The sequence below is a fragment of the Podarcis cretensis genome, assembly GCF_951804945.1.
Source record: "Podarcis cretensis genome assembly, chromosome: 15".
Lineage (NCBI taxonomy): Eukaryota > Metazoa > Chordata > Lepidosauria > Squamata > Lacertidae > Podarcis > Podarcis cretensis.
In genome coordinates, this window is record NC_137185.1 from 26,668,609 (window position 1) to 26,687,890 (window position 19,282).

General features: G+C 42.9%; 1 protein-coding gene across 10 annotated transcripts in view; it reads left to right on the top strand.

The window, feature by feature from the left end:
• Positions 1-19,282, top strand: part of NCAM1 (neural cell adhesion molecule 1) — a 214,857-nt gene that overhangs the window by 162,524 nt on the left and 33,051 nt on the right. For 4 of the 10 annotated variants that reach the window (XM_079954651.1, XM_079954654.1, XM_079954657.1 and 1 more), the window contains 4 exons: positions 480-650; positions 2,434-2,565; positions 4,411-4,425; positions 9,400-9,441. In XM_079954651.1, coding sequence (XP_079810777.1) covers positions 480-650; positions 2,434-2,565; positions 4,411-4,425; positions 9,400-9,441 — 360 coding nt within the window. The remainder of the gene's footprint in view (positions 1-479; positions 651-2,433; positions 2,566-4,410; positions 4,426-9,399; positions 9,442-19,282) is intronic. The other 6 variants (XM_079954655.1, XM_079954656.1, XM_079954659.1 and 3 more) reach the window with 2 other exon arrangements.

Consider the following 19,282-nt stretch of genomic DNA (forward strand, 5'->3'; position numbering starts at 1 on the left):
AACTTTCCTCTCCCCCATTTTTTTCTGAATGAGACTGTGCTGCCTTATAAGCTTGCTCAGTGGTTTCCTATTGACCACACACAAATTTCTTGGTAGAGCATCCAGAACTCTCAAAGATGCTATCCTGAACAGTTTGAAAGACCTTAGCCCCTAAGCTATGGCTACTACAGTGATTCCCATGTAGAGTTTCTTCTAGGACTGCACAAAATTTTTGGAGGTTCAGCCCAAACTTTGGGGTAAAAGGTGTCAGAGATGAGTAAGGCGCAAAACAGTGTTCAGGGGGTGAAAGTTGCTACTATTTTCTTTTCCCAATAATGCTCAGTTCAAAGATGCATTTTGAGGGGGGCGGGGAGGAATGGGGTCACCACCACACAAAATATACTGTGCATATTCAGCAAAGGTTTTTTATGTGTACAAGTTTGCCCTGAGCCTTCGCTATCTGGCCTCATTAGTCTGTTCCGCCTTCCTCCCTGTCTCAGATACACCATCCGCACCTTCCATTGAGAGAGTCGAACCCTACTCAAGCACAGCCCAAGTGGAATTTGATGAACCTGAGGCTACTGGCGGCGTTCCCATCCTCCGGTACAAGGCCGAGTGGCGAGCGCGGGGAGAGGAAGACTGGCACTCCAGGATGTACGATGCTAAGGAAGGTAGGGTGTTGAGTACTGCCAACCAGCAGAGACTGTGATGTCTTTGTGATGTATGGTTTATTTACACATATGTATAACCTGAGTTTAGATGGAGAGCATTCACATTCCAAGAGGGTCTCTTGCTTTCTCCCATGGATGCAGCAGGCGTGGGTTTAAGAACAGAAAACAACAGCCATATTCTCTTTCTCTTTGTTAAAGCCTGCTCCAGTCAGCCCACATAGTGTTCTTCACCTTCCTTCTTCCTTATCACCGCTAACCTAGTGAAACTAGTCCCTTCTGGCCTATAGCATCCAAACTAAAACCCTAAACCCATTTTTTTGTCTTTGCTCACTGACACACAGCTGGAGGAGTGGCACAGTCTTTGCCTTCCTGTTGGCTTTCTTGATTGGGTCATCACTGGTCTTTGTCCCCTAACAACCCACATTCAGCTAGCAGTCACCAGGCTGGCCTGACTTGTTAACACAATCCAGGGGTTCAGTGTTTGTCACAGCCTAACTCGCAAACATGGATTAAGTCCAACTTTTATTGGACCCAGGAATTTAGGGTGTCTTGCACCCCACAAATTCATAGCAATACCTTTGCTTCATCCATATTTTAATCGACTTGTGCACAGATTGATTTCCCCATGCCCAAGAACTTTTAATGCTGTTCCACAGATGTGCCATAGGTTTCTTGCAAAAATCTTATCTTAACTGATGCTTGGAAATTCTGAAGGGAGATTTGGCCCACTTGAAAAACTGATTTTGCAAGGGCTCGTGAATAAGTTTCTTCGAAATTTCCACAAATTTGCAGGCAGAGGCAGCCTTCTTTCACCTCCTTCCTTTCTTTCCATGCCCCCTCTCTCAATCTGGTCAGTTTTTCATTAGGAGTTTTCTCACTGTTGAACTGCATGCTTCTGGTTATTGCCTGACTGCGACCCAGGATTTCCCCCTCATTTTCCAAATGACCCTGTTATGTAAAAAAACCAAAAACCACTCATACTTCTGTTCTGATTGTATAAAAGGTGTCTGCATAGAAGGGAGGGGGACAAAGAAGGACCAATGAGTCCAGAAGCACAGAGCGCCCTTAGCAACCCCTCTTAACAACAGGGAAGGAGGAAGGAGCATTGAGTCCCAAAAGCCTAGTGTGTCCTGCTGCTCTGAATCCTGATAAGCACAGTGGGCAGAGCAAGGTGGATAAACTCAGAAAAATCTGACTAAGTGCAACCCAAAAGTGGACAAATAAACATGGGGTTTGGGGAAAGAGTTCCAGGGCAAAAATAGGAAGAGCACAGTGGACCCACTGAACATGAAAGTCAGGATTTTGCCATCAAGTGTGGATCGGCCTTTTATCTGTTGACTAACCATGAAGAAACTGTTAGTTTTGGACTCTGTGGGAACATGACATGAAGAAAGAGCAGGGCCACAAGAGGATCTATCTTTGATAGAGTAGAATTTCATCTCTGTGTGTTTTTGTATAGAGGAAGCTGAACATCAGGTAACAACTCAAGTTTTCCAACTTCTGAATTGTGACTTTATTAAGAAGCCCTATTTAGGGGTGAAAAATTAGCAACCCTTCCATGGGTGATCAGAGAGATCTTTGTTAGTCTAAAGCTTGCATATTAATTGTATCATCAAAAAAGCAACGGATGCCCTGCTTTCTTGAGGCGAGAATGGCAGGTCCCCTCTCCCATGCTCTTCTCTCTCCAGGTCCTGCACACCCAAGGTTGTTGATTGTGAAATGAACCGTTTTCTGCTATAGATTAAAACGTTTCCCCGCTTGTTTCCTCTCTTTTCTGGAATAGCCAACATGGAGGGTGTGTTCACTGTGATGGGCTTGAAGCCAGAGACAAGGTATGCCATCCGACTGACTGCCATCAATGGCAAAGGCGCAGGCGAAATCAGTTCTCCCTCCGAGTTCAAGACACAGCCAGTTCGTAAGTAACTCCCTGCTTTTCTGTTCTTCCTTGCTTTTTGCAAATGTCCTTCATTTTCTCCCCCTGCCTCTTTGCAGCCTCCCTTCCATGCATGGATGGCTCCTGTTCCTCTTGCAGGTCTCATTCTGATCTTTCCCAAAACATCTGTCCAGATTTCTCTGATTTCACCAGGTTGTAACATCTGTTATTTTCTGTCTTCCGATGGTCTTTTCTGTTTTTGTTCTTCCTCCCACCAAGCTACGCTCCCAGCGACTGGTTATGGAAATAAGGGGTTTGATTGTTTAGGGGGATAGTGTGGCTTTTCTTTTTTTAACTAGCCCTCACTCCTTTATTGTAGCTTGGCACATGTCATAACAATCTTGTGGGTAAGGGACAGAGAAATGAACCAGCTTTTTTCTGGCACAGCTGGTAGAAGGGTGGAGAAAGGGTAGAAGGGTGGTTTTTTTAAAATCTGAACTTCCTCTGTTATGAAGCATTGGTTGAGTTTTGAGCCAAACTGACAATCCTATTACTTTGCCTGGGCCAACAAGTTGTCGTCATCACCCACCCATCCATGCCTCAATCCATTTCAGTGGACAAACAAATGGCCCAATGAGAAGCCAGCGAACAGGGCTAGAAGGATAGCAGTGGCCTGCTTCTGTTGTCCATTGGCAACTGCTACTGAGAGGCACACTGTTTCCAACCCTGGCGTCATGGCATAGTAACCATTAAAAGACTTATCAACTTTCTTGGATTTGTTTTAATTCCATTTTGAAGCCAACCAATAGAGCAGGCATCACTGCTGCTTGTAACCCTGTGCTCTATGAACAACTATATCTTTTGGCCAGTCTTGACTCTTATTATATACTCCGCCTCATTGAATTGTGAGAGACAGAGAAATATTGTTGGAGCACACCTTAAAACTTCCATCTAACTGGCAGAAGAGTTAAACTCAAGAATCAGGTTGCCACAGAGCTGTGTACATGCTTTTGAGCATGCATGTTCCACTGTGGCTCCTATTTTCAGTTCCACATCATTTGTGCACCATATGCTTTGCGGGATGTGGGCAGGATTCAGAGTGAACAAGCGAGAGCTAACTGCAAGTTAATGCTCTGGATTTTGCTGCTCCTCAGAGTGAGGATGGATCTGTATGTCTGTCATACTGAGTTTTCCCATTATCCAGTTCCTTCCTTCTTTGGAGGGGCAAGTGGAGGAAGCTGAGATGTTTTCAGACTTGTAATAAAAATTAAACCAAGATTGAATGTAACATGATATGGAACAAAATGGGCTTTATATATATGTGGTTTCCCCAGATCTAAGCCCTTTTCCGCTCCCGGTTTCACTCAAGCCTCTACGTAGCCAGCTTGCTCATGTTTGGATGGGCTTCCTTATATCCCTTTCCCAATTTTCTCCAACCAATGTTATTCGCGTGTGCCTGGAAATGATCAGCAACAAACCCACACCTCCTTTCCTATGCCTGTTCATCTCAGTGCTCCTCCTGCTACGCCCAGGGCCTTACAGCAAAGACCAGAGGTCACAGCGACTCTCCCACTCCACCAGTTCCTCCCTCTCTACCTTGGAAGCTAGTTGTGCTCCTTGTCCCCACAAACTATCCAGTGCACAGATAAATGAACATGATTCCCCTCTTGTGCTTCTGTAGCTGCCCAGTTTTTACTCTTCTCTGATAATCTTAACCTGGCTACCTGGAAAATGTGACCCTAATGCAAGGAACGCTCGCTTGTTTTAAATTTCCAGTGCCTTGTTCTATCGCCTCCTTTATTTTCATCTCTGTTACATCTTTTCTTTTTTTGGGGTCTGTGTCTGTCTTTTCTTTTCATCTGTGTTCCAACCATGGGGAAACCGCAGGCACTCCACCGCCACGTAAGTGCTTCTGAATTCCTTCTCCTGGAGTGCTCTTACCCTAACATTGGATGTAGAACTAGCCCTTTTTAACTTAGCATTTCTCTCTTCTTTTCTTTTCTAGTTTTTTTTTAACCTTCCTTCTTGTGCTTAGAAACAAAGTAGCTGATAAAACTCTTGCATCTCCTAATAACACTGATGCTAGAGTAGCTGTTGTATTTTTCCAGTTAACACTGCCGTTTGTAGAAGTTGGTCAAGAGGTTGACGCCTCCTTCTTTCCCATCTCCAAAGCATGCAGTGTTGTTCGTATCTGCATGTGTGCCTATTTCACTTGCGATGTTGTTGTTTCACACACACACACCTGGGGTAGGCAATGTTGAAGTTCCCAGGCTGTCTCCAGTGGTTTGCTTGCTTTGATACCAGGTGACAAACTCACTTGTAGGCGGTCGATGTTCCCAAAGAAAAAGCTTTTAAAAAATCCTTAGCATACAGGTGAAACTCGGAAAATTAGAAGATCGTGGAAAAGTTCATTTATTTCAGTAATTCAACTTAAAAGGTGAAACTAATATATGAGATAGACTCATGACATGCAAAGTGAGATATGCCAAGCCTTTATTTGTTATAATTGTGATGATCATGGCGTACAGCTGATGAAAACCCCAAATTAACAATCTCAGAAAATTAGAATATTAAATGAAATCAGCAAAACAAGGACTGCATATAGAGCAATATTGGACTTCTGAGAAGTAGAAGCATGTATATGTACTCAGTACTTGGTTTGGGCCCCTTTTGCATCCATTACTGCCTCAATGTGGTGTGGCATGGATGCTATCAGTCTGTGGCACTGCTGAGGTGTTATGGAAGACCAGGATGCTTCAATAGCAGCCTCCAGCTCTTCTGCATTGCTCGGTCTCATGTCTCTCATCTTTCTCTTGGCAATCAAGCACAGTAATCCCATGGGCACTGAACCAGGTTTTGGTACCTTTGGCAGTGTGGGCAGGTGCCAAAGTCCTACTGGAAAATGAAGTCAGCATCCCCATAAAGCTTGTCTGCAGAAGGAAGCATGAAGTGCTCCAAAATCTCCTGGTAGACGGCTACGTTGACCCTGGACATAATGAAGCACAAATAAAGGCTTGACATATCTCACTTTGCATGTCATGAGTCTATCTCATATATTAGTTTCACCTTTTAAGTTGAATTACTGAAATAAATGAACTTTTCCATGATATTCTAATTTTCCGAGTTTCACCTGTACACAGTACAGTTAGGGAGTGAGGGATCTTGCACTTTACCAGCCTCTGTTTTATAATTAAAGGGGCTTTAGAGTCCAGAAGAAGGAGAATGAACACCAGAAGCAGCTCATGGGTAAACAGGGAAGGTTAGCAGAGCCAGACTCTCCTTAATTGTTCCTTTCATGTTAGTTTAGATTTGTGGATAAATGTTGGAAATGAAAATTGGAAAAGAGCAAACAGCCCTGGCTTGGACTCTAAAAACAGCCCTGGCTTGGAGTCTAAAATATCTAGAGGGCACCAAGTTGCACCAAGCTGCCCTAAAATGAAATTGTACTGTTGCTGTCACTCCACTGTTAGGTTTAGTGCCAAAAGAATTCACCCACCGCCCCTTCAAAATCTGAAGAAACATGGACACCCATACATTGGGGTTAGTTCACTTTTCCAAACGGACCAGCCAGATGCTTACAAATCAGGCAACGTCCTTTTTCCATTGTGTGTTCAGTACATTGCCCTTATATATATGGAAGTTCCATTTAGCTTTCATGGATAATAGCCACATATTGTACCTCTGGTGGTGGCCAATCTTACGTGGCTGGTTTATGGACATCCAAACCATGTGGGGTTCAAGCTGTATCCCTCCCGAAGGGTGATCAGATAAATAACTGAGGGTTAAAGGGGGGAGTGTTAAAGCCACTTTGCTCTCAGGCTGGTGGTGAGCAATAAAGTTGCTGTCCAGTGCAGCCATGTCTGAAAATAATGGATCGATAGCAACTCCCTTGCAGCTGACTGAGCATTGCGAAGAAGTTACAGCCAATAATTGGAAGTCAGCATTAGCACAAGAGCTGGGACTGGAGGACAGTATTTCATGGAGGCTCCAGGGCATTTGTGCAAGTTGTGATGTCAAGGGGTGCGGTTGTGAGAAAACGAGAGTGTTTTTTGTAGCTGGCTCACAGAATCACAAGTCTGCAATTGCAACAATTTTGGCTTCAATATTAATCACACACACAGACACACACACACACACACACACACACACACACTCCCCTACCTGGGCTTAAAAGGGGAAGGGGGGGAAGCTTTCTGTCAAAACAATTCCAGATGGAAACTGTGAAGCAGTCTGCTTCATTACAGAGCTGCTGATTGCGGTTGAGAAAGAGCATAAGGAATGGTGGAGAGATGATGGCATGGATATTTCTTTACTAAATTGTGATTGAGCTGATAACCTTTTGAATTTAATTGCAGGAATGTTGTTTCTTAAATGTTGTTGAGGATTTTATTAAGATAGAGTGAGAAAGAAAATATGTTCCGTCACTGCAAGGTCCCCAGATAGCAACACACTACATCAGTGTGAATGATGAACTGTTCTGCTCCATGACTGGTGAACCCTTTTGTCTGCTTGGGCCATACCCATAGAAGTTGTGTCTCACAGGCCAGATTTGACAGGAGGAGGGGCTGCCCCACCTGCCAAAATCACTTGCACTTTGCAAGTCTCCACACACTTTTAAGCCTCTGAGATTGGGGACTTAAAGGGAGAAGGAGGAGTTTGCTAAAGGCTTTGTGAGTTTCCTCCTTCCCTCTTTAAGTCCCCTATCTTGGAGGCTTAAATGGGGAATGGGGAGGATGCTCACAAAGTCTTTTACAAGTCTGTCTGTCCCTCTTAAGCCTTCAGGATTGGAGACTTAAAAGGGGAGGGGTACACTTGCAAAAGGCTTTAAGACAGACCTTTATTCCCATTTGAGCATCCAAACAGGGGTGCAGCAGCTATCTTAAATCCCTTGCGAAAGCCTTTTTGAAGTAGCCCACATGCAGAAGCTGCTTCAAAGGGTGCTTCTGCACAGGGCTTTAATCTCTGTTTAGCTGATGAATGGCGATTAAATCATTCTGCCTGGGAACTGGATCACACAACCAATTAAACCCTGTCCTACTAGGTATCAGCTGACGTAATCAGTAACTTCAGTTGATGGGCAGGTGGGTGGGGTTTGTAGGAAAAAGCCTTGTGGCCCAAATTGGATCCCTTGGTGGGCTAATATTGGCCTGTGAATCATGCCCACTTCTTCAAAAATTACCGTATTTTTTGCTCTATAAGACTCACTTTTTCCCTACTAAAAAGTAAGGGGAAATGTGTGTGTGTCTTATGGAGCGAATGCAGGCTGCACAGCTATCCGAGAAGCCAGAACAGCAAGAGGGATCGCTGTTTTTGCTGCACAGCGATCTCTCTTGTTGTTCTGGCTTCTGAGATTCAGAATATTTTTTTTCTTGTTTTCCTCCTCCAAAAACTAGGTGCGTCTTATGGTCTGGTGCGTCTTATAGAGCGAAAAATACGATGGATGGGGGGTGGGACATGTTAGGTTTAGGAGCACCTTGAGTTGCACTCCTTTTGCATAGATTAGCACTCCTTACACCCACCCTGTGAAGTAGACTGGCATTGCCATTGCGTACTACCGGCAGGCAGTGAGCATTTGCCAATGACATCTTTGCTGAGTCAGATGAGCCTTGCATCAGAAGCCTTCCAACTCAGTCTCGTAACCACTCTGCTCACCCATTTCTCCCCTGTCGGCAAGTCCAGCTGTAACAAAAACCCACAGTTCTTGCTCTTCAGCTTGCCTAGTCCTCTTCTGTTTGTCAGAGGACAGAGCAACCCTGGGATGGGACAGGCAAAGCTCTGCTATGGGAACATCTACACAATCAGGTAGTTCTGATATTATAGAGGTGACTGATTTCCATGGAATGAGAGCCTCTTTTTTTTAAAAAAAACAACCATTCCACAGCTCTCTTCAGTGCTATAACTGTTCTCAGTAAGTGAGGCATTAAAAAGTACTTTATGGGTTTCTTAACCTGCAGTAATGTTATGCACTGATGGCCATAAATGAGCAAGTGTTGTGTTTGGAAGAGAGTATTGGGCAACGGCCAAAATGGACACCACCACAACACACACACACACACACACACACGTAAAAAAGAATATTGAGGGGGGAACCCTCAGGAACCCACCCACTCCGTACAAAACACAGAGACAACTGAGTATATTTTGTGGGCACAAAATACTGACCTGACTGTTAGAGTGGGGCAGCAGGGAGATGAAATGGAGTTACTGGAAGTCCAAACTGGAGCTTTCATCTCTACACCACAGTATTTTGTTGCAGACACACCCACCCTAAATTTCTGTAGACTTGCAACAGTCTTTGCATATTTGTTTTCTGAAGGCTTCATACTACAGCCAAATTTGGGTTGGCCTAAGGAGTTCCCTCCAACCTCTGGAATGGAGCTGATGTGACTCCTGCTTTTCCAAAGGGGCAGACGAGGAATTCCCACCTCTGAAGAGTGCAAAACTATTGGAGTATTCAATCAACATTTTCCCAATATTCTGTTTATTTATTACATCCCCCACCCCTTCCATGGAGTTCAGGACCTTGTTCGCTTCTCCCCCAACTTTCCTTTCTGTTTTATCCTCACAGCTGTCCTCTGAGGCAACTCTAGACATACTTCTGAACTATGAAATTAAAGTAATGTCTAGTTTGACCCTGAGATAGGTTCGTCTGAAGGAGAGGAACTGCCCCAAGATCACCCAGGGAACTTCCGGGATCTCCTCAGCCCAATGGCTCTCCTTATTTTATAAATCCTTGGCGTAAATGTTCTTCAGCCCTTGCCTTTTTGTCCTCAGGCTCTCTTTCCCCCCTTCCCCGCCTTTTTATTTTCCTTCATAATTTATCTTCACACCAGGCTTCACCTTTACATGTCCGATCTATCCTTCGTGTTTCCATAGCAACCCAGCATCCTACTGAATCTGAAAACACAGAGCCAGCCCGTGAGTAGCAGAAAGGCTTTCCTCCCCTCTTTCCCTTCTCTCGCCCACACCCCTCAGACACGTTTACAAAACAGTATGGTGTGTGATAGAGTGCACGGCCAGGAGCCATTAATATGCCCTGCCCTACTATGTGATGGGCACACTCCAGCATGAATGGATGTGAGTAAGAAAAGACCTGGCACCCTCATCGCTGCACAGTCCCCTTCTCCCAGATTGTGTTGCAGAGTGGAGATACGCTGGTGTTTTGCCATCTATGTGTTTAACGTTGTCGGGAATTAACACCTATTTCATCTGAATATTTAGACGGGCTTCCCCTTTAACTCCCTCTTTCTTAACATCCTGTTGATCTTGCTCCCTCATTTTAGAGGTGAAAAACTATATTAGGCTTAATTAAAACAGAGCAGGGTAAATTTGAGAAGCCTTCAAAAAGGAAATAAAATGCCCAACAAGATCTGATGCTTCTCCGAGCCCCTGAAGCCTACAGCTGTGACCTTGTGTGTGATTATCCAAAATTTCTCTCTATTTGATGACATGGAACCCTCAATTAAAAACTGCCCCAGTCTACTGGCAGGTCCCAGTGGAAGAACATCCAGTATTGACATTGGATATAGCCTGGCTATTATCTACTCTTTATTAACATAGGATAACTTCTTAACGGTTGCTTGGAAACAGCAAGTTCTTTTCTTGGATTTTGCCCTTCTCATATCCTACTAAGCCTCAAAATGCATCATGACCAATATATGAAAATGGCCACTGAAGGAGATTCAAATAAAATTCCAGTTTCTTGCTGGAAGTTGCATTCCGTGGTTTGTAAATTAGCATTCCTCAGAGGGAGTTGTGGAAAAACAGGACGTGGCATGAAATGTGGTTCCTCTAAATTATTTAAACATCTACTGCAAATACATCCTTTGGATTCAAAGGGATGAAGTGGTTGCATTTGATAAAATGTACACCTGTTAAAAACCTCTGCCTTGTGACATCTTTGAAATGAGCATGACTAACTGCATAATAATTCTGAGCTTGATTTCGGTTCCAGTTAACACACAATTTGCCGCTGGGTGTCTTTGCAGACACAGTGGGTTTGCTTACAGTTTATCCATGTGTCCCAAAATTAGAATGTTTAACATCTGCACATTTTGTTTTTTTCATGGCTTGAAGAGGGGGTGGGGCATATTGGATCTCACCAGAGTTTTACGTCATGGTGCCATATTACTGTGTGGAATACCTTGTCATCTCCCACAGAACAGATTTAGTAAGAGCCTACTCTTCCAGGGAACTGTGCACAGAACCCCATTTGCCCCACTGCCTTCAGAGCAGGTGGGGCTTCATATTGTAAAGAAGCCTTGGCCTTCTATAGAGGTTTTTTTGCTTTGTATTTTCCCCAGAATAGTTTAAACACTTGAGTCTTGTGAATATAGGTTTCTCCTTCCCAGTGGGAAGCAGGGAAAGTTCCAGTTCTGCAGCTGTAAGGAGGTGGTCTTTACATGTTAGGAAAGAAGAGGCGAGAGGGAGGCCGCTTGACATGCCACACCAATCTTTAAAATGCATTGATTTGGGGTTTAGGTCAGGACAAGTGTGCCTATCCACAAATGAGCACCATCTTAAAGCTTTACTGAACTAAATCAACATACCTTTTTTAACACAGGGATACAGAACCCATTGCTCAGACATCATTGAACTCGAGGTTCCAACATTCTTGACCAGTGGCCATTCTCATTTTTCTAATCTTAAGTACAACTTTCCACATTGGTTGGTTGGTTATAAATCCCAATGAAAATTCATCAGCATTTTAGTGCATTTTAGTGCATATTTCTACCAATATACATATTTTCTACCAATATACATATTTTTGCAAGCAATTTCTTTTCATATGCATTTCTGCGCATTATTTTCACCAACATATGTATTTTTATGTGCACTTTCCCCTTGCATACAAATTTTGGGATTGGTAACCGAATCCCAAAAATCAGAGAAGGGCAAATTTTGCAGGATAGCTACGTTTCTGTTTGCATATAGTTTGGGGATGTGTGAATTGGGTACAGGTATCCATTAAAATGTACATGAAACTGAATTCCTCCCCCATTACTACTATGATATATTTCATTAGGCACGCACTGGACAAACATGTATTCACAAGACTTCATTTTCTTACTGCCCTCATTTCAAAAGGGACTTAGGACAATTTTCAACATCAGTAATTTATTTTAAGATGCTAAAAAACTAAATTTTTGCCATTCCTGTCCAAACAAATTGGTGTTGGACTAAAGACAAAGACGGTCTTCTTCCAAGAGTGATTTCTTTATTTGGAGTGGAGAGGGGTAATAAGTCCTTAAACTCATGGCTTGTCCACACTTCTGCTTGACCCGCTAATGTTTACTGCTGAATCAGAACAAACGTAAATCAGTTTTTCTGCCCAATGACGTTTGTTCCAATTCAGGGATAAACAGCAGGTTTTCCTGGTGAAAGTGGTGGGACAAACAAAAAACTGCTTGGACTCATGCCTGGAAAGCACAGGGCAAGCAGAATACCTCTCAGACCCAAGCTTTCTAGAGACAAGAGGAAGTGCGGAAGAGCCCTAAATCTTTGTTCAGTCAGTGATCTTATCCCTTCACATTTACCACTGTGTGAGCCCAAAGGTATGAAAAACAGTATTTAGATCCACAATTAATCTTTTTTTAAAAAAGTTAATTTGGAATCTATTAGTAACTGCTTGCCTGCTTGTTGAACAATTTTTTGGATGAAAATCACCACCAACAGTGAAAGAATGGTTAACAAAAATGTGGAAGGATAACAACAATGTATAGACTTCTGGAATTGATTAGAGTGAAAGAAGTCAGAGAAGAAAGAAAAGAACTTTAAGATAAATTGAACCTGCTTATTGAATTTCTGTAGTATAAATTTAACTTACCTATGGAGTAATACGATAGTTTTTCTATGTGGTAAAATATTAAATGTCATATATATTTATTATATGTAGGTATCTGCAATTTATGTCATTATTGTGAATATAAAGAAATATGAGATTTAACAAAGTTTGGGCAGGAAGGCAAGAATGCAGAATCCTAAAAGGAAAAGGGGGGGGGGAGAGAAAAGGAAATTGATTCATTTATTTCTGGGGCATTGTAATGAATGAATGAATGAAATGCTTGTATTTACAGTATAAAGCCTTTGACTGGACTTAACCGTCATGGGGTCCTTTACCTTTTTACCTTATAAAGTCACTGCAGAGCTTTTGTGCTCGAGTGGCTCAAGCATAAAGAATTTAAAAATAAAACAATAGTTTAGTAAACTTCTTTTTTTAAAGGGTATTTCATCTCAACTGTCACCCTACATGAGATGCTGGTTGGTTGAAACTTGAGAACTATGTCAGCAAGCTCCCTACTGGCTCCCCAGATTGCCTGATCTGCCTGGGTTAACAATCTCAACATTCTTGACATTATCAAGCTTGGATTTTGGAACAGTCTTTCCATACTGGTGTCATGTGTTGATGGTAGTTCATCCCTATCACCAGTCTAGCCACAGCATTCTGTCTAGACCCAGGGGCAGCATTCTGTCCAGACCCAGGGGCAGCCCCAAATAGAGAGCATTTCAGTAATCCAGTCCTGACGTTACCAGTGCATGGACTACTATGGTCAGGTTGTCCTTATCTTGGAAAAGCTGCAGTTGGCATACCAGTTGAAACTGATAAAAAGCACTCAAGGCCATCCAGACCGCCTCAAGTTGAAGAGGGTTCCAGGAGTCCTTCCAAATGACGTACCTGCTTATTCAAAGAAAGTTAAGTAGTGATCAGGGCAAGCAGCTTATTCATCTTCCAGATCAAGAAATGATCAACCCACAAAGCCTTTGTCTTCCTAGGATTCAGGTGAGGTTCATTGGCCCACATCCAGACATTGGATCACGGAAGGTAGCTTGCCCCAGAACTCCCAGTGACCATTCAAGATGGCTTGTTATAGATGTTGAGTAGCACTAATAGCGCCCTGCAGGATCCAATAACATACTTGTCATGAGCCTGAAGAGGACTCTCTTAATGATCCCTGGTTGTTATCCTGCAAGTAGGAATGGAATTACTGTAGCACAGTGTCCCTGGTGCCCTTCCCACAAAGCCAGATACTATGGTCAGTGATATTGAAAGCCACAGAGAAGTCTCTGTCCTGGTAAAGGTCATCCAACAGAGTGGCCTGAACCCATATAGAAATTCCCATTTGACCTCCGTCTGAGATGTAATCAAAGCACATTGGATACTCACCATTCTGCTGAGTGCCATTTTCAATACTAGTCCAATATATTTTGGCACCTCAGATTTAAAACTCAGATGTCTAAAGCCTGAGGAGTTGAAGCCCCTTGAAATATAAGGACTCCATGAGCTGCCAGCTGAAGGGGCCACCCCCTCGCAGTAGAAGCAGCCTTGACCAGTTCAAAAAGTATTGCTAGATGAAAGAGAGAGAGAGAGAGAGAGAGAGAGAGAGAGAAAGGAAAAAGTGAGGGCCTTTTTCAAGGTAATCCTTGTGGACCTTCCACAACTTGCTTGAACTTGTGTGATTTCTTTCTTTTTTTAGCAGTTCATTGCTCTGTCCCAGCTTCTGCCAACCAAGCAGTTTGAAAGCATACCAGTGCAAGTAGATAAATAGGTACTGCTGTGGCGGGAAGGTAAACAGCGTTTCGATGCACTCTGGCACTCGTCACGGTCCTCCATGCACCAGAAGCAGTTTAGTCATGCTAGCCACATGACCTGGAGAGCTGTCTGCAGACTTAACACTGGCTCCCTCGGCCTGAAAGTGAGATGAGCGCCACAACACCAGAGTTGTCTTTGACTGGACTTAACCATGCAGGGGTCCTTTACCTTTACTATTTCACAGAGAATGAAATGCAAAGAGGTGATGGATTATAGATAATACCAAATCTCTATGAAGGCACATGGCTTCTCATCTTGAGTAGCAATGTGTAATGTCCTGTTGAGTGAGAAGACATTAAACAGCTTCTCTGTTTTCTACATTTCCATTTCCACCAAACCTGTTCAAACACAGTGCTTGTGTTACAAAAGCTCAAGTTGGATTGGTGTTTGTTTTTAAACATCTGCCCTATGAACATCACCTTTTTGAATGCCTGCAGAATGTGACAGCCCTTTAGATATTTGAAGACGTCTATCATATCTCCTCTCATTTTCCCCTTATCCAGGCTAAACATACTAATTCCCTCATCCATTCTTCATAATGCTTGGTTTCCAGATCCCTGATCATCTTGGTTGTCCTTCTTTTGCACATGTTCCAGCTTCTCAGTATCCTTCGTAAATTGTGTCCGGAACTGGACACAGTACTCCAGGTGTGGTCTGATCAAGGCAGAATAGAGCAGTACTATTATTTCCTTTGACCTGCACACTATACTTCTGTTGATGCAGCTTAGAATAGCATTAACTTTTTTGCTGCTGCACCACATTGTTGACTCATGTTAAGCTTGTGGTCTACTAAGACCCCTAGATCCTTTTCACATGTACTACTGGTAAGCCAGGTGTCCCTCACCTTATATTTATGCAGCTGGTCACTGCTGCCTAAGTGTCGAACCTTACATTTGTCCCAATTGAAATTCATTTTGTTAGTTTGGGCCCAGTTCTCCAATCAGTTAAGGTCATATTGAATCCCAATTCTGTCTTCTGTGGAATCAGCTACCCCTCCCAGTTTGGTGTCATCTACAATTTGAATGAGAATCCCTCAATTTCTTCATCCAAGTTGTTTATAAAGAAGTTGAACTATAACAGGCCCAGGACAGAACCCCATAGCTCCCCACATGTCACAAGGAACCATTTGTTGAGTACCTTGGAGAGCTTCTGCTAGTCAGTGTAGAGTGACAGTACTGACCTAGGTGGACCTATGATCTCACAGCTTTAATTCAGTGTATTACTTTCTGTTGCCTGCCCCAATTCTTCAGAAAGAGGCATGCTATACATCTGAATCAATAAGCATTAACATGATAGAGAGAGAGGCATGGGCGTAGCCAGGATTTTTGTTTGGGGGGGGGCAGGACTTTTGTTAGGGAGATAAGAACCAACATGATAGGTCAGTTAGTTAAGTATTTCTTTTTTTTTTTTTACTTGATAGGGCAGCTGCCCCCCCCCCCCCTTGGCTACACCCATGGAGAGAGGGAATATAAGCCAAATTCATCACAGTGCCCAAGAACTCAGGCAGCTGTTTCACTACGCAGCTGGCTTGCAAATCAGCCAGGATGTTCAGCTTGCACAACAAATGCATTCCAGATCTTTTGGTTGCCATATGATCTGAACTGACCAGTGAGCTTGCTCATATGGTGAAATGGTTATGTGACACACACACACACCCTTCAGGATTTTGTTCAACCCCCTCAGACTCTTCCTGTGTTAATTTGGCTGTTTCAGCTGGTCCTCGGCCAGCTTGTGCTGCAGACATGGACCTCATCTGAGCATGTGGTGTTTCTAAGCAACCTGTATTTATCTTACTCTCCTTACCTGGCTGTATCCACGGCAGCGCTCCTCAGACAAAGACTAATTTAATTGTGTTTTTTCTCTCTCCTTACCAAGAGATGTGTAGGTGGGTTTGTTTGTTTGCTTGTTTTGCTTTTCTGTCCCTACAGGGAGGAGATTTCATCAATAGGAGACAGCAAGTTCCATTTGCAATAAATCCAAGAAGCTAACTTTTCTTTCCACAGTCTTCCTTCATGTGGGCGAGCTGTTTCTAAATAACACTGCTTTTCCCTCCTTTCTGTTTTGTGTTCCTCTTTAGTGGTGTTATGGATGCCAGTTTGATTTCTATGAGAAAGGCTTCTCTTGTCTCAATATATATATTTTGTTTCTCTTCTTGACTTTAGTATTAATTAATATGCAACCCCCAGTGTTGCCTAACCAACCAAATCTCTTGCTGTAGTAACTCAGTGTTTTCTCCTGTTTGATAATAATCTTGTGTTTGCAGGTTGGTGGGTGTGTTTTTTTGTTTTACTGTCTCCCCCAGTGTTTCAGTGGAGTGGCTAATTTAATTTTGTTTAGACTTTAATTTAATCTATGAATGTTGTTGATTCTTTTTGCCCATTGTTTACATCAGTTTTCAAATTTTTTTTGTATTTTTCATGTGACCTCCTCCACTTTCCTTTCAACCAAATCATGTGCGTGCGTATCATGTGACTTTGTCATGTGGCTTGCATGGTGCTGCTGATGTCGTCCACGCTGGTGAACAGAAGGTAAAAATTAAAACAACAACAAAACACAGCTTTGTTCTGATTGGTTGACAAGTTCTGCACAGGACAATATATATACATATATATATATTTATATATATCCAAAAATACACTTTCCGCTCAGGAACTTTTAAATTTCCATTACTCAGAAATTTTCTTCTATAACCTTTTATTATTTTTACAGCTTTGTTCAACACCTTCTCTCTGCATGCAAAACCAACTAAAGTCCATCATGCTGTCCTTTTACTGAGCTGGCAAGATAGCACAGCAGTCAGAAAGCTGGGCTGAATCATTTGCTTCCATTGATGGAAAGAGCCTATTTTGCATGTGACCTTTTTAGTGCACTTCTAAGCTTATTTTTATTTTATTAATTCAATTTATATACTGCCCTTTACTCTAAGATCCCAGAGTAGTGCACAACATTAAGAACATAATTTGCACAGCAAAATAATAAAAACAGAATACACAAAATACAGCGTAAGAATAGAATAGAATAGAATAGAATAGAATAGAATAGAATAATCATAATAGTCCACCCACCACCCATTTAACAGGTCATATTTAATGGCCATTATTTAATGGCTGAAGGCCTGAGTAAAGAGGAATGTTTTGCCTGGTGCCTCTACTGGGAGACCAAGGAACATAGATTTGATGTAGATAGGATTGTACTTAATGCTGCCACTTTGCTAAATTGCCCCTATCACATAAATCTCCCGCTCTGTCACAAGAGACTAGGGCCCTGCGGGACTTGACATCTTTCCGCAGGGCCTGCAAAACAGAGCTGTTCCACCAGGCCTTTGGTCAGGGCGCAGCCTGACTCCCTCCTTTGGCAATCCTCACAGAACTTCTAGCCCAATGGTTGCCATTGATTTGATTGGAATTAATTTTATAATGAAATGATTTTAGAATGTTTTATCGTTTTACTGTTGTTAGCCGCTCTGAGCCCAGCTTTGGCTGGGGACGGCGGGATATAAATAAAATTTATTATTATTATTATTGTGTGGGAGACCTTGGACACACAGTTACACTCCCCTGAGTTGCTGCATTGATTCAAAGCCTCCAGTCAGTTCCACAGAGTAGATATAGGCACTGTGCTTCAAAACTGCAACCCAGGGTCATTTTTACCTCCTTCCCCCATTATGCTTAAGCAGAACGTGACATAATATGGAGAGAAGGGAGACTGCAGACCGACATGTCTGACAGTGCAGTCAGCTTCCCTGTGTTGAATAAGCATCATCTCTAGTGCTGGCCAGGCATCCAAGGGGTCTTGGATGTGACCATAGGATTCAGTTGTTCATAATTTCCCCCCTAAGAGCACCTTAATCAATTAGCATAAATAAGAAGACGGAGGGGAAAAACTGCTTAGAAATTCATTCCCATTGTGGAAAGAATTCAGAGGATGATTGTGTACGTGTATGTATTGTTTATCTGTGTGCACATACACACACACACAGATGCATATAGGCAAAACCAAGCAGCAAGCTTTTTGCCTGGCACATAATAATCCATGCAGTAGAAATAACGCCATGGCATCTGGCATCTTGTGGGCTCCGCTTGCTTCTCTACTAGTTGAGCATATTTTGCAAGCCAGGAAGGGACTTTCACACCAGTACTAAAGCCATATTGAAGATACACCTAGTGATTTTTTCCATAATCTGGAAGCAAATGATTTGGCCCTTGCGTCATAAGGAAATATGTTTACTTTCCTTCCACTGTAAGAGCCGATGGCAGCAACAAAGGAATGGATTTCCTAGAGCAATTCTTGCAATCTCACTTTTAACACTCCATGTGCACCATTCAAGGAGAGAGGAACAACCCCTGCATTTGTGCTTCCCAGGAGATAGATCATTTGGAAAACCGACCAAAGAGTTGAGCATTTCACCTTGTTTGACTCTCACGTCTTGGATTTTTCCTCCCCTTTACTGTGGGAAGCATTTAGGCAGGGGTAAGCCAGGAAAACTAACCCCAGTAACCCATCAGATGTTGCATGCATGGAGACAAGCCACTGGCCCTTTCTCCCTCTCCTTCCACAGATGTTTGGGCGACATCCACATGGAACTAACATCTAGCCATCTTGATTTTGCACAACCTTTCACCCCCCCACACACCTGTGTCATTTATTTGTGAATTAACTTTAACCCACTCCCTCTTTCTTTTTCTTTTCCCTCCTCATGTATCTCTCTACTTGTGATGGGCACCAGTAATGGTTAGAAACTGTGGCAAACATTTTTGTCACAATTTTTCACCCATTTTACACAGTGGCCAAGGGAAAGAATTGGTGAAGTTGGGTGGCAAGAGATGAGAAGGGGAAAGGATGTTCACGTTCAGTGGAGATGGCCAAGGCTGGAGATGGAGATGGCCAAGTATGAACTATGTACCAGGTTGCAGAAGGCTGATTTTGTGGAGGAGTCCTTCCACTTTTAATTAACTGAAGTAAGGAGGCAATTGATTTTACTGCCAAAAACTCACCACCACCCTTTTTGGGGTATGTTTTGTCTGAAGAAGAGAAGGTCAAGGAAGACATGGAAATTGGAGCAGACTTATTTTCTGTTGCTCCAGAAGACATGACCAGAATCAGTGTGTGGAGATTGCAAGGAGGCAGATTTCAGCTATATGTTAGAAGGAAGTTCCTACTTGACAATGA